The sequence below is a fragment of the Thunnus albacares genome, chromosome 19, assembly GCF_914725855.1.
Source record: "Thunnus albacares chromosome 19, fThuAlb1.1, whole genome shotgun sequence".
Taxonomy (NCBI): Eukaryota; Metazoa; Chordata; class Actinopteri; order Scombriformes; family Scombridae; genus Thunnus; species Thunnus albacares.
Window position 1 is genome coordinate 8422233 of NC_058124.1, and position 15862 is coordinate 8438094.

At 38.8% G+C, this 15862-nt stretch overlaps 1 protein-coding gene across 1 annotated transcript; it reads left to right on the top strand.

The window, feature by feature from the left end:
* The first annotated feature begins 2814 nt into the window (after positions 1–2814).
* Positions 2815–14808, top strand: LOC122970428 (coagulation factor XI-like). Its single transcript, XM_044336558.1, has 11 exons — positions 2815–4200; positions 4321–4386; positions 7681–7780; positions 7919–8075; positions 8406–8515; positions 8622–8784; positions 12627–12745; positions 12836–12968; positions 13159–13265; positions 14047–14206; positions 14372–14808. The coding sequence occupies exons 1-11, from the start codon at positions 4090–4092 to the stop codon at positions 14481–14483; spliced, it is 1338 nt and encodes a 445-aa protein (XP_044192493.1). The 5' UTR covers positions 2815–4089; the 3' UTR covers positions 14484–14808.
* The last annotated feature ends 1054 nt before the right edge of the window (positions 14809–15862 follow it).

Here is a 15862-nt window from a genome sequence, read left to right on the forward strand (position 1 = left end):
AGTAAATTACTCATATTTCTGGTTTGTCATATTACATGGCTGCGCTAACAATAATATATATTTTTGCTGTATTACTATATCGTATATCTTGTGACTCAATTCTTAGGCCATGAAAAATAAAGAGAAATAAAATCAAGCAATTATATTTATTTTTTAAGACGTTGCAACAAAATATGAATCTAATGTGGGGAATGGTCAGTCAGTAGATCAGTAGTGTTGGTGAGTGGATATGTGAATGTGTAGTGTTGTATGGCCTAAACTAAAGAAGTGCAACACAACCAAACAAGAGAAAACGTGGTGCAAGGGGGAGAGCCAGCCATGAAGTGAGAGAACAAGGAATAGGGAAGGCCGATCCTAAATGCATTCTGGATGGACTGGTCAGGTGCACCCAGTTGCATTAATAGTCTCCACCTACCTGGACCTGAAGGGAGAAACACACAAACACAGGAACCCAGGTCAAGATAAACCTAAGGGCCATGGCAAAGCCAGAGGGCTGTCACAATCAGCAAGAGGCATATAATTTTGTAGATGAACATACAGCAGCTTGCTGGTGATTTTGCCGTTGATATCTCTGTTTGTCTCATTGAATTGTAACTGTATTTACTTAATTCTTCAGAGTAGTTTGCCTGCACAGCATGAATTGTCTACAACTTACAATAACTTGAGCACATACTCATAGCTGGCTTTGGGAAGAGGGTATCTCAAAGAAAAGAAAGAAAATTTGGATATAATCTCCAGTCTTTGTGGTGTGTTTAAGTACAACATAATATGAGACACGAGGTGACACAAGGCAACGCATCAATGTGTACATGCAGTACAAATATTTAGACAGACAGAAGACACAGAGCAGCAGATTGGCCAAGAGAGGGAGCCCTCACACTGTCAGATCACAGAGTGGTGGTAAGGTCAGCTGAACCAGATGCAACAAAGCAGAATATAAGGAGCAGTCAAGATAGCAGCAGCATGTAACAGGGACAGTGGAGTCTTTGACACTTCTAATTTTAAGTTTATTTTATTTATTTATTTATTTATAAGCCCTGTCACTGGCCTTTTTTTCCATGGGTGGGAGGATCTGAGGGGTATAGTGGTGCTGTAAGGGGTGAGAAGCTCTGAGATATACACAGGGGTAAGACTATGGAGAGTTTTATAAACAATTAGAAGAATTTTGAAGTTCATCCTGAAATTAATGGGGAGCCAGTGTAAGAATACATGGATAGGGATAATGTGATCTCTTTTCTTGGACCTTGTTAATAACGAGGCAGCAGCATTTTGGATTAGTTGTAAATGGGAAATGGTAGCCTGACAGATGCCTTGGTAGAGAGAGTTATAATAGTAGTCTATGTGTCATGGCTCTGAAAATGCCCACTATTAATGAAATAATTAATCTGGATTGAATGAATTAGCGTTGGCAAGACATCCACTTTAGAACTCCTTAAGGTTGACGAAACGGGGTGTTAACATGTATGAATGAATCTAATAAACAGAAATTAGATAAAAGACTAAACTCAGACACCATGTCGCTGGCAAAACAGCTGATAGAAGTATAGCTCCTAATAGTGGCTAAACAAAATGGTTTTGACTCAAGCCATGGAATAATCATACTCCCAACTCTGTAGAAATGCAGCTGCTGAGCTAATACCTTATGAGCAGCGCTCGTGTGAGAAAGCTTTGATATGACTGAATGTACAGCTCTTGGAGCACCATGTTTATAATCGCTACGGCTGAGACAATCGGAGTGAGCCGAAGTCGGGTCATATGAAGATGATGCTTTCACTGCTGAAGGATGTAATAAATACACTGACAGTGATGCAGTCATGTACTGATGAATGTGCTGATACATTGACGATGACTTTGCTTATCGAGAAACTAGTAAGCTGTCCTCCTTAGTTGAGTACCATGATAGCCAGCTAGCCAAAGACCATTGCAAAGACATAGTGTGAGGATGCTCCAAAACATGCAGCCTCAAGGTGTGAGAAGAATGAAAAAGAGATTACATGATGGAGATGGAGGGAGAAGGGCCAGTGTCCGCTATTTTTTTTTTTGGCGATCAAAATATTACAATTAACTTTCATGAACTGAAAATTTCCCATCCTAAATCATACAATGCTTAATTGTCTATTTTACTCTAAATGGGATCATGATTTACAAAATGAACAACATGATGCATTGAAGAAGACTTGAAACTAGCGATTGAGACCATAAACTCATTAGGAAAGTGTTTACTGAATGAGTCAAGTGAGAAGTAGGGTCATTTTGTCATTGACTTCCATACAATTGGACTTCTTTTGCAGCCAAATGAGTCGCCGCCTGCTGGCCATTAGAAATAAAGCAGGTTAAAGGCACTTCCGCCTTGCTTCACTTTTCGGCCGGGAGCTACCTGTTTAAATGATGGTCAATAGGCTCGAACCAAACATAAAAATTAGACAGCTACATGGACATGCACTAGCGAGGAAAAATGCCAAATATCAATGGCAAAATGCTGAAGACCCACATGCCGAGTTGAAAGTTAGCATGGCAAATACCTTCAAAAGCTACTAGTAGTCCACTTACAAGTTCCATATACGCGTTGTTGAACTGTCGTGAGTCGTGCGCAGGACTCTTATGTGCTCTGTATGGGCTGATTATAACCTGAGTGCTAGATGCTCTTCCTACTTCCTCTGACCCAAAACAAAATTAAGTAGATGCAATAGAGGACGCAGGCACCACACAACACTATAAAATGCCTGAAGGGTAAAACACATAGTGAAATGCGCCCATTGATGCGATGCGTTATGTACTGATGAACATGCTGAAATTATAGACTATATAAAAATACTGAAATATATGACAGAGATGCATTAACTTACTGATGGGCGAGTGAAATGCGTGAATGACTGAATAAGTTGCACGTGATGCGTTCGTTTACTGTTTGAAATTCACTTCCTGATGCGCGTGCTGGAATGCCTTGACGATAACACGTCCACTTGATATAGGCCTATAGCCTACTGAATACACTTATAGCAACGCTGCATGCTTAAACGAGAAAAGCCATGAGGTAGTAGTATTTTGAACGTTATAGTTTTGTAGTTTACGAGCGCACCTGAAGCCCCCATACACTGACCAGGTGAAGGTGAGCCAGAGTAGGGGCGGGCGAGCAGCCAGAGAGGGACGGTTTGGTCTAGATTTGACTGAAGTAGAGAGGTTGACTGAGAAACTCTGAAATTGAGCCGAACTCCGCTGGAGCACCTTTGCCGATTGCGGGGTTCGGAGTGCCGTCTGTTGCATCTGTGTTGCGGAGTTGCAGAGGACGAGCGAGCGTCTCTGAAGCCACCGCGTTGCGTGAGAGCGAGCAGATAGGTGTAAAACGCTGTAGCAAGACTGCACATAGCGGTCTGAGAACGTAACTCGCCAATACAACGACCTGCATGACGACAGATGCACGCATGCAGAAGCATGAGTCACGATGATTGCTCTGGAGTGACAGTTTACAGCGACAGAGAGGGAAACGGATTTTAAAGTTTGACAGCTGAGCCGTGATTGGCAGTTAGAGATCGTGGAGGAATCTGATTTGATAACTAGGAGTGACCCCCCCAAATAGCTGATGCGAAAGCGGAGAGAGCAGGGGAGAGAGAGAGAGAGAGAGGAGTGGGAAATGAATGAATGGTTCAAAATAGCCTTCTTCTGTGAATTTACGCTAAGCTCCATGTATGTGAGATCAGAGTAATGGTGCAAAGCAAGAGAAGTCACTCCTCCTCATGTTTGACTTCACTAATGCCCGTGGAGCTGGAGGCACATTCCACAATGAAAAGAGTAAAAATGCAACAAAGTGTAAATGCAACCAGCAGATCTGTGCCGTTACTGTAACATGAGAACTTAAAAATAACTACCTAACTATCTCAACTGTCTTAAGCCACAGATCTTTGGTGATATCACAAAAATGGGATGGGATTTAGTTCAACCAATCCGGGTGTCATGGACTGGAGCTTGTTATAAAACCTGGCATCTGTCCAGCTTCACTCTTTCCACACTGTCCACATCTTCAGCCATCAGGTGAAGCATCTCAGCCTGAAACCATGGCCAAGAACATGACTCTGACACAACTGGAGGGTGATGATTGCCCTGGAGGAGAAGAACCTGCAGGGTTACAACCAGAAACTGCTCTCCTTTGAGAAAATGGAGCACAAGTCTCAGGAAGTCATGGCCATGAATCCCAGGGGACAGGTGAGTTCACTGTAAACAGGGTGCATATTTTCCTGATAAGCACTCAATCATATTCATTTTTGTGATAGAAATAATGCTTTAAGTAGCTATCCAAAGTTTACATTTCACTCTTTCTTAAAGCTTCCAGCCCTCAAACATGGGACTCATGTCCTGAATGAGTCCTACGCTGCCTGCATGTACCTGGAGGTAAGAACTTGGCCAAGGAAATGAACTTGGCCCTTGTTAAACATTTATGCAGCCAAGGAGTTAATATGCGAGAGTGTTCCCTGTGCTCTGTATGTTTTTAACAATACCTCATAGACAAACAGATACCCAAAACTGCAAAGGAAAAGAAACCGGAGCTCCGTGCGACTTCTCATAATAGTTGGTCTTTTCATGTTTCTAACAACAAAGCCAGTTCAAGTCCCAGGGAAACAAGCTGATCCCTAACTGCCCTGCTGAGCAAGCACTGATGTACCAGCGCATGTTTGAAGGTGTTACGTTAACCCAGAAAATGGGTATGTAAACCCTGACATTTTGTATTGTGAAGTCAAGTAATACCAGGGGTGGACAGTAACAAAGTACATTTACTTGAGTACTGTACTTAAGTACATTTTTCAAGTATCTGTACTTAAGTTGAGTATATATTTTTTGGAAACTTATGACTTTTACTCCACTACATTTGTTTTGAAAGACAAGTATAGTACTTTTGACTCCACTACATTTCTATGAAGGTTCCCGTTACTCATTACTTTGAAGCAAAGTTTTGAAGTCAGCGGATGACATTTTTTTTCTTTTGTAAAATGTGATGTTGCTGTGTTCATCACAGGAGAAAAACCAAGTAAGCTATTCCGGCGATGTCAGTCAAGTTCAAAGGGCTATTTGAACAGTTCAGTTTGAACTTGGCGGTGATAATGATGACTACGGCAGATAAAGATGACGATTCCTCACCAGAGCACCCATATCTGAAGTCCATGTTTCAGATTTTTGAAATGAAGAGAGATTCATATTGTTTTTTTGTCTTGCATAAAGCAGTGTTGCTGTTGGGCAGTTATAAAGCTAGAGGTGTATAACTGGGATTTTAAGGTAGGTAGATTGTTTCATTTACTGTTTATTTTCTGAGGAAGCTGCATCTACAGCAATCCCACTGTGTCTGATGCACACACGTGCACGAATGCACACACACACACACACACACACACACACACACACACACACACACACACACTGCCAGAGCTGTGTCAGAGCACTGCCATGCTGTTTTGTGCAGGTGGGGTGTTTTAAATAAAAAAAATGAGAACGACAATGGCTGTGCTTTTGTCGATTCAGTTGTGTTTCTATAGGCTTATTCTACAAGATGTTTATTCTACAGGTTCTGCAAGCAAGTCAGTGCATTCAGTAGGTTGTTTCAGAGTCATTAGGTTCTGTAAATTCATTGTGGTAACAATACGACAATGTGTTGACATTAAAAAGAAAATGTACTTTTGAATAATTAAGTATTTTTAAAAGCAAGTACTCCAGTACTTTAATTCAAGTAAAAAATTGACTTTCACTTGTATTGAAGTAATATTTGACCAGGAGTATCTATACTTTGACTCAAGTAATGGAGTTTTGTACTTTGTCTACCATGGAGTAATACTGTTGTATTGGAAAAACAGGACATACCTGTTGATATAGTTGTACATTCAGAGGCCTTTACGGACTTATCAACCACCCCCACTCTAATCACCCCTCTATCTAATCACCCTCACTCTCATGAGGGTGATTAGATAAGAATCACCCTCATGAGAGTGGTATCAATCTACTCATCTAACTCTCTGCGTGTGTATATATATATATATATATATGTACTGAATTTGCTGTCATCATTTGTTCGTAACGTAAGCTGCAGATGCTGTTTTTGTACTGTAAACAAAGACTTTCAACTTTACCTGATTTATTAATATCAAGATCAGTTTACATAGAAGGTTTACAACAATATATTCTTCTATATACATTGTGAGAGAAAACTGAATAGTAGGTTCTCATTTGATGTATTTCTTGTACATATTATACATGTTACAGATAGTGTTTTAAGTTCAGTTTAGTGTTAATTTGTGTTTCACACCTGTTCTAAATTCCTCTGTGCTGTGTCTATTCTAAACTTGGTTCTTTGCTGTATAAGATAAGGCAGTTGTGTGTTTAACAGTTAGTTTATTCTGTTGTACTTTTATCTGAGCCAGTGATAAGACAAACTATAGTTATGTAGATGTTTATGTGTTAATCTGATAAGCTTTTAGAGGATAGTGTGGTTTGTACTTAATTTAATATGGTGGTAATGTTATTTTGTGATGTTACTTGGTGCATGCTTGAGTGCTGTCATATATGGTCGTGAAGAGAGACTGTTCCTAGGTTAGTTGAACTTTTGACTTTCGTTTCTATCTGAGGGCTGTTTGCTGACCTGTAAGGTTAGTAAATAGATGTTTTAAATTCTGTACAAGTAGTATTTAAGGGACTGGCTTAGTGCCAACTTTCCAGACAAAGAAAAGATAGCTAGGTGGTATGTATCTTTGTCTCCAGAAAAACGATCCATTATACTACTGATTGTATTATTTGATTACATTATTTCATAACCTGACAATACTCTCTTTGTGTGTTTATTGAGTGATCAGCAATTTCCCATTACAACATCAAAGTTGATTTCTCAGCAAATTGAATGATGCCAATTCTTTTATACAACTGGTTGAGGGGAAAACGTTTCTGCACTTTAACAATTTAGACAGCAGAAGTTGCTAAATTCCTATAAACTACTGATGCTCTTTGCTCGTCCATAGTTCATCCTACTTATGCAGTTTTCCTGTCTTGTCCTACTTGGCCAGCGGGTAGGAACATGCTGTACAAACAGAACATAAACTCTGGAACATTAACCCAGATTCAGGCTCCTGTGGGCTACTTATTATTACACGACTGAGTTTTTTAGTCTTTCACCCTGGGATCAAAGTAAGCTGGTGACTTGCAAGTTGCAGGCCTCCAAGTTATGTTTTATTCTCACTGTGACACAGTGGTTGTAAGGACTTTGTTAAATCAAGCTGCTCAAGCAAAATGTGTTTTCTAAAGGACAGAAAATACAATGAAGTGACAGGATAAACAGGTCAGCATCCAAAGATTGATCAACCCTTGATTTGGTTTAGGAACAGCCAATAAACTTGAGACGTCTTAGTTTCAATTGATATTTGACTATGAATACATAAAATCACACCTTTTTATTTTACTATTTTTTTTAACCAAGTCCCATTCATTTATTGATTTCAAAAGGATAGTCAACCTTTGATACTCGATCTAGCTTCCAGGTTTGTGTGTCTGCGTCATTGCACCAGAAGGCAGCTGCATACAGTTGCTGTGAGCTAATCGCTGTATGTGTCAACAATCAGTGGTACAAACAGATCAGACATATAAATGTGGGGATTGTAAAACTTTGGGGAGCCTGCAGCTGCAGATTCACTTCTTTTGATTATACTGTAGTTTGCTCAAGGAAAGCAGAATACCAGAGAAACTGAGAAGATGAGAACACGTTTGATTTTAGTGAGTCTGCTCTCCCTTTGCGGCCTCTGCATTAGTGAAGGTAATACTACCTAAGTGTGATCATGTGTTTGAATTTATATTTCACCATTTACATGTGGTAAAATCTATTTGATATGTGTGTATTTGTATTTGTACATATAAATACTGTAGGTGTGTGTCTCCTTTTCTATTTCCTCAGAATGTAGCTATGAGCTTCTGGAGAATGTGGATTTCCCGGGAACAGACATAAAATCCCTCTACTCTCCTGATGTGAATCACTGTCAGCAGCTGTGCACCCAGCACCCCTCTTGTCAATTCTTTACCTTTATTCGGCCTGACTGGACCACAGATAACAGGTACCAAACAAGAAATTATTAGAAGACATTATTAGAAATAAATGAGTGACACTTTTGAGAAGTGATTTATTTTATTTAAAATGCTTTCAAAAAACAAGGAACTGAAAGTAATCTTTGTAAAAATAGAAAGCTGAACAAAATCTAATTCCAACTCAAATTCCTTCTAGAGGTCAAGAAGTCACTGTACTGGATGCAAAACATAGTGTAATTAAAAATAAATGAGAGCACACTGTTCTCCATATGCAGTTTATTATCTAAACCACTTTTCTCTTCACTTTTTAATGTTTGTTTTAAGTTAAATGCACACAAAAAATCTGCCCCTCTCTGCAGGCACTTCTACTGCTACCTCAAGTCAACTCCCTCTGGACAGCCTGATGTTCAGACTCCACTCCTGGGTGTCACCTCTGGCTTTTCTCTCAAACCCTGCTACCCAGAAACAAGTAGGAAACATTTTAAACAGTTATTAAAATCATTAGTTAATTAGTGATGTGTGGTGAAACTCTCTTTAACTCTTTCTGTCTGTCTGCTGGTCCATCTGTCTGCCAGAACCTTGTCTTTCTCAGGTGTACCAGAACGTGGACTTCCTAGGGGCAGACTACCGATCCTTGTTCACACGTGACTATGAGGAGTGTCAGAGAGCCTGCACACAAGACCCTGGCTGTCAGTTCTTTACTTTTGTAAATGGAGTCTTCACATCGGAGAAAATCAGGTAAAACTCAATCACATAATATTACATTGCAGTTTAAATTGTATTGTCATTTTGTGAAGGCAGGGCTGTTCTGGAGGCAGAGGTAATGCTGTTACTAAAGTAATGTCTTTTATTGGCTTATAAGAGGAAACGTGTGCTTCTCCTGCACTGAAATTCAGCCGGGTGATAAAACTAATAATTTCCAAAGTCAGTGTTTTTTGCATGAAATTCCCCCTTTTTGTAACTATCCTGTAACTATAAACTATTGAATACATTTTTTGCACAAAATGAGGGCTGTGGATTTTGTCCCCCATCACTTCTATTGAAAGTGTATTACTGTAGGAAAGGATCATTACAGCAAGCAAAACCTGTTGTTGTCTTCATATGGGCATTTGCCTCATATTTTAAGACAGACTTGAAAAATTGTGAAATCGTCCTTTAACTACTGAACGTGGCTTAGCTGACCTTGCAAGTTCAAAAACTAAACATATTAGTCTGTAGCTTTGTAGGTACTGGTTTACTAGCATTCTTAAAGAGGACATATTATGCCTTTCCTTATTTTCAGACATATACAGACACATAATGTCGGATGTTCTGACGTGTCAGTGATGAGGTAAAGGTATGTAGAAGTAATTCCAGTGAGCAAAAAGCACCGGCTTCAGACTGCTCTGAACATTAAGTTTCCAACATTTTTTTCTACTTTCATCCCGAGCTGGCATCAGCTTGTGACAGATTTCTTTATATCATCTGAGTCTGAGCCTGAGTTCACTGCCCCGCTCTGCTAACATGATGGCATTTTTCCATCGTTTTAGGGGTAGTCACACAGAGCCTAGGGATGTGCAGAGAGCCTAGTATTTGTATTTGTATCTATATTTGTTGAAGCAGCAAAAGTATTTGTGTTTGTATTCGTATAAAAGTGGAAAGAAGCTTAAAAATCTTGTTTTTGTATTTATTATGCTTTTAATTTTAGAAAATTAAAGTGTTACAGTAAGTGTTCATGAATAAACTACCTTACGAAGGAGGTCCCCACACCGGGTCTCGAACTGGAATCTCCCAGATCATAGACAACTGTGCCGACTACTGAGCTAAAACTTTACTCATCGCCTCATTGCAGACAGACCTCTACCTATTTATACGCCTATAACACAGAGACAGCACAGCATGTAACGTGTAATGTGGAACTTCAAAGGCGATTATTGCTTTGCACTTTTCATTTATTGACTATTTTGTACAACCTAACTTTGTGGAAAGGAGAAGGGGAACAACAGGTTATGGAGAGTCCCTTGGGAGCACTTCGCATGTGTCAGTAGCTCAGCTCCATATTTCTCCATATGTTGTTGTTTTGACCGTTTTTTAGCACCACTAACGAAGCTCTGCTAATTCATTGAGGAACACATTTCACTTGTGTGTTTCACTCCCGTTATTTCGTCATTTAAAAGCTTTTAATGTGAAGCAGTAAAGCAAGAAATGTTTGGTTTGGGTCTTTACACTTTACACAACTCTGATACATAAAGCTGGCCAATCAGAATAGAGTGGGCTCATTGGGAGAGGGGCCTTAAAGAGACAGGAGCTCAAATGGACTGTTAGGAGTCTTTTTTGCTTAGGAAGGTTCCTAACTGAGTGAAATGACCTGGAAGTATCTAAGTGGCAGCCATAATAAGAGCTGCTCGAATACGCTAAATGCTAAGGAAAGGTACATCAACACTTCCTTTCTAATCTCCATTAGCATAGGGTACACTTGACTATCCTTTATGAAAGGAAAGTAGATAATTCCGTCCCACAATTCCTTGCGACAGCAATATTTAAGGCAATCAAGCGACACACCATTCACAAACTTAAACAATTAAAACATTACACAACCACAGTGATCCGTGTAGTCTCCGTGCAAAGCTGTGTTCATCTTGTTTGACAACAGGATAAACAATCATACAATGCATTATGTGTTTTTCGTGGGAAGTAAAAAACAGAAATTTAGGTGCTTTTCCCATTTTCATCTTCATATTGGCAATTGGAATAGAAATTAAACCAAAACCAGAAAACGCTTTTGCTTTTATTGTTATATCTATATTATCTGCCCCTACTGCATCTCTACAAAAACACTGATAGATAGATAGATAGATAGATAGATAGATAGATAGATAGATAGATAATCAATGAAGTTATGCTGCTGTGCCTTGTGTGTAAATGCGCACAGCATCTCTCTTAATGTGGAAACACACTTATTGTTCCTGCTGCGGAGTGGGGGGTGGTGCTGCAGATATTTAATAATCTCTCCACTGTATCTCAACTGGGAAACACTGCCAATTAACATTAATTAATATTAGATCCTGACCGGTCCTCTTGGTGTGTCTGGAGATTTAAATAATCAATGAGGTTACGATGCTTCCCTCTTGTTTCCCAGTACAGTGTTTCCCTGTTGCGCCGCAGTGGAAGGATCATAACAAAAAGAGGGAATTTGGCACTAAAATGACTGTAATGTTGAAAGATATCTGCTTGAATTTATTCAATACTTGCAGGGATCACTCTCATTAAGAGAGACGCTGTGCACAGTTACGCACTAGGTACATCAGCGAAACTTCATTATTTAAATCTCCAGACACACCGTTTCTGCTGCGGTGGGATCGCTGCAGGCCGATGATATAGATATAACAATAAAAACTAAAAAAAGGTTTCTATTCTATTTCTATTCTATTAATTTCTATTCCAATTGCCGATTTGAAGATGAAACGTGAAAAGCACGTGGATTTTCTTTACATGAAAAACAGAAAAAAAATAATGCATATTGTGTATACTTGTTTTTTCCTGTTATCAAACAAGTTGAACACAGCTTTGGATGGAGGGTACAAGGACCCACAGCTTGTGTATTTGGGTTGTTTATGGTGGTTCTTATTTTCTTAAAATACGCACAGGCTAGTAGTAGATTTGTACTGCCTATCTTGCATACATTTAACATTTATTTTCATACAATAATTGGGATTCAGGAGGGTGAGCATGAGCAAGTATTCTCAATGTCACAATTTCGTTTCAGTTTTGTGACTGGCAGCCTATATTCCTTTTTTTAATTAAAGTCCAACATTGGTGATGAAGTAATACTTTTCACCACGTTTATATAGCCTGCATGACACAACATGGTAAGAACGATCGGGACAAAGTATCTAAGATCTTCGGAACATTGTACTTTCACCACGGCAGACCCACGTCAATAACATCCACCGTCGCATAATTACATAGCCCAGTGTAAGTGTAAGAGTCGGATTCTCTTAGCATCGTAGTTGTCTTTTCCTAAGTGCTTATGAATTCTCCTTCACATCTTTCCTTGACCTCATGACGTTTTCCATCAAGGTCAAGGAAAAGTGGTTAGGAAAAGATGATAGGACGTACTTTTTGACCGCAGCCACAGTGTATACTGAGGGGCTGCATAAAGGGCCAGTATAAGATAAATAAGGGGCTTTTTGAACTCTGAATCATTCAAAGATACTCTAGTGGAATCCAAAAATAAAAATTTAGAGCTGAAAATGAGCATAATAGGTCCTCTTTAAGTTTTTGTTGTTAGGAGTGGCAAGGTAGTTATATGTGGATGAATGACATTAATATTTCTTCTTGCAAGCCTTTATTTGACAGCTGACAGCAAGAAAGATCCTTGGTCAGAACCTATATTGTAAAAAATATTGTAGTCTCCAAGCCCAGGCTGAAATAACCCTAATGATATAGCTGTGACATCATCAGGGTTGTTTGCTTACATCTGACACTCCACCAGAGCTAAAGTAGACATTGTACAACTGTTTTCACATGCTGACTAGTATAAGATTTAACTCTTGTGGAGTGATGTTCCCTGATGGTGCCACTTCTTGTTCTGTTTTTAGGTACAAGTGCCACCTTAAATTCAGCTGGACAATACCAAGGATTCCTACTATAGAAAGAAAGGCTGGTGTAGTATCTGGGTTCTCCCACAATGCAGAAATAACTCAGACCTTTGACACAGGTACACAAACAGCAAAAGTCATAGTATTAGGGAAACATCCTGCAGGTTATTATGCATGCTCTCTAATTGTATGACCTGTGTTTTGTACAGCATGTCAGGGTGAGCTTTTTTTAAGCACTGATACCAAAGGAAATGACATGGACACAGTGGCCGCTGTCTCACCTGAACACTGTCAGACATTGTGCTCCGCTCATCCATCCTGCACCTACTTCTCTTACACCAGGTAGTGTGTGTTCGCCAGCAGTTTAAAAGGGTACAACGTTACTGTCTCAGTCAAGTCAAACAAACATTTATATGACTTTTTTTCTCTCCTGTGTGGTAAATAGGCAACATTTGTAATGTCATTATCTGTTCTTTCTGTTATCTCAAAATGTAGACATACTTTTATTCAAAGTTTTATTTTATTCTTGCAGTAATGACTACATATGTTATCTGAAGAACAACCAAAATGAAATGGTGACCTTAAGTAAAGAAGGAGTTACATCTGGACTACCGGCACGCTTCTGTCAGCTAGATAACAGTATGTATCACTAATCAATCGAAAACTTGAGAAAAGACATGCAGGAGACCGTCACATATTACAGACCATGTGAACTATTCTGGTTGTTTGGGTCGACTATCTCGATAACTATGAGGTTCACATTTGTGGTTTTGAGTGAAATATCTTGACAACTAGTGGATGGATTACCATGACATTTGTTACACATATTCATGTTGTACTCTGGATGAATTGTAATAATCTTGGTGATCCCTTAATTTTTAAAAAATCTTTCAGTTTGTTCAATACTTTGGATTATATACCTGCAAAACTAATAACATTCCAATCAGCCCTTGTTGTACTTTATGTTTAGTGTTAACTAGCAATTGATAGCATGCTAACATGCTAAACTAAGATAGTGAATATGGTAAGCATTATACTTGCTAAACATCAGCATGTTAGTATTGTCATTGTGAGCATGTTAGCATGCTGACATTACAATTTACTCAAAGCAATGCTGTGTCTAAGTACAGCCTCAGAGCGCTGCTAGCATGCTGTAGCATCTTAATCTGGTTTGCCTTGTGAAGCTAGCGCCAGAGGGTTATTGGGTTAGGTTTAGGGGTATTGTAGAGTTAGAAATAAAGCATTGTGCTAGGAGTTCATAAAATCAGGTGTAATTTTTGTATTTAAATGTAATCTAATAGAACAAAGAAAAGACTAGAATCATTCAGCACATATCAATTTATTTATCCTTTTTATCTGATTTTAGTGTAGTATTTCTGACGTTTAGCCAACAGTCTATCCTGTTCCTCTCTGTTAACAGGCTGGGTTAAGGATGTTCATGAAGGAACCGGTTTCACGGGTTCTGACATTAGGTACGAGCTGGTGGATGACCGAGACATGTGCCAGAAGGAATGCACTGAGGATCCCAACTGCCAGTTCTACGATTATGTCACAGAGAGCTTCTTTGACCGTAATTACTGGTAAGCCAACAGTATTCTTTATGCGTGTATGCAAAAAGATTGTAACAATTCCAGCAAAACCCAGAAATCATGTAACGTTTAACTTGATCATCAATCTGATGCTATCGTAGCCCTGTTTTATGATATGAAGTCAGGTGTATTTATATGTTGATTTTTTTGTTCTAGGCGCCGCTGCTATCTCAAGCGTGTCATCACCATACCTGCTCCTCCCAAAGTTACCAAATTGAGTAATGTTGTATCCGGCTTCTCCCTGAAGAACTGTGTTGAGAGGGTTTGACTTGTACATACAAACACTTTCAAATGAAAAGGAAAATTACAGTTCAAGACATGAAAATTCTAACAAAATATTCAACCAAAGCATTCTGTGTGCATGATTATATTACTGTATAAATCCTCTCTCCTTCCTCTCTCGCTCCTCCTCTTTACATCAGCTTGCAAAAGAGGAAGCACCCTCATATACACACACATTTCTGTCCTTTCCCTCTGTTTCCTTCAGACATGCCCACTACCACATTAATGTGGCAGTCTGAACTTTGGATGCCAATTCTTTCACAAAAGTAAATAAATATTTTTGTGGCCATGAAAAATAAAGAGAAATAAAATCAAGCAATTATATTTATTTTTCAAGACGTTGCAACAAAATATATATATTTTGATATATATCATTTTAGTTAGTTAGTTCCTTTACATAAAATGGCACCAGCTCATGTCAACCAACACCAGAAAGTCAAATTTGAAGTGAAGTATGAAGAACATTTGCTCATTTGGATTTATGCTCTGCAGGAAGAATTCTTGTCTCCAGCATCTGTACCGTACCCTTGATCGTCTTTCTTTTGGCAGGGGTCCCCAGTCTAGCAGTGCCTGAGAATGATTTATTTACTGTTTTTTGTTTGCTGCAAGAAAAATTATGAAAAGATTAAAAAAAGATTAACCACATTTCTTTAAGAGATTAAAAAGAAGAAGAAATAAAAAGTCATTTTGGATATAATCTCTAATCTTTGTGGTGTGTTTAAATACAACTTAATATGATACACGATGTGAAACAAGGCAACACATAGTGTGTATTTGTCAGCAGCTCTTTGACATCAGTTTGATATTTCTGGGTCCTGACTATGCAGTACAAATATTTTTACAGACAGAAGACACAGAGCAGCAGATGGTCAAGAGAGGGAGCCCTCACACTGACAGAACACAGAGTGGTGGTAAGGTCAGCTGAACCAGATGCAGCAAAGCACAATATGAAGAGCAGTCAAGATACTCAGCATGTAACAGGGACAGTGGAGTCTTTGACATTTCTAGTTTCAAGTTTCAAGTTTATTTTATTTATATAGCACTTTAAAAACCAAACAGGTTTTGCACCAAAGTGTTTTACAAAGACAGACATATAAACATACAAGCATGATGGCGCTGCTTTGTTTATGTTATTTTACAGTTACTGCTTACTGGCTCCAAGACATTATGTTTAATGCAATGTCACTGGGAAAAATAATTTTGCACTAAATAATCGCAGTGACAAAGTAAACTGTATGTACTCATAAAAACTACCCTGTGCAAATAAAAGGTTGAATAAGTAAATGAATCAGTCATGTAGTAGAAGTAATATTGTATTAACAGCCTCTGATCACATGGAATATATTTGTTATTTTAACCTTTATG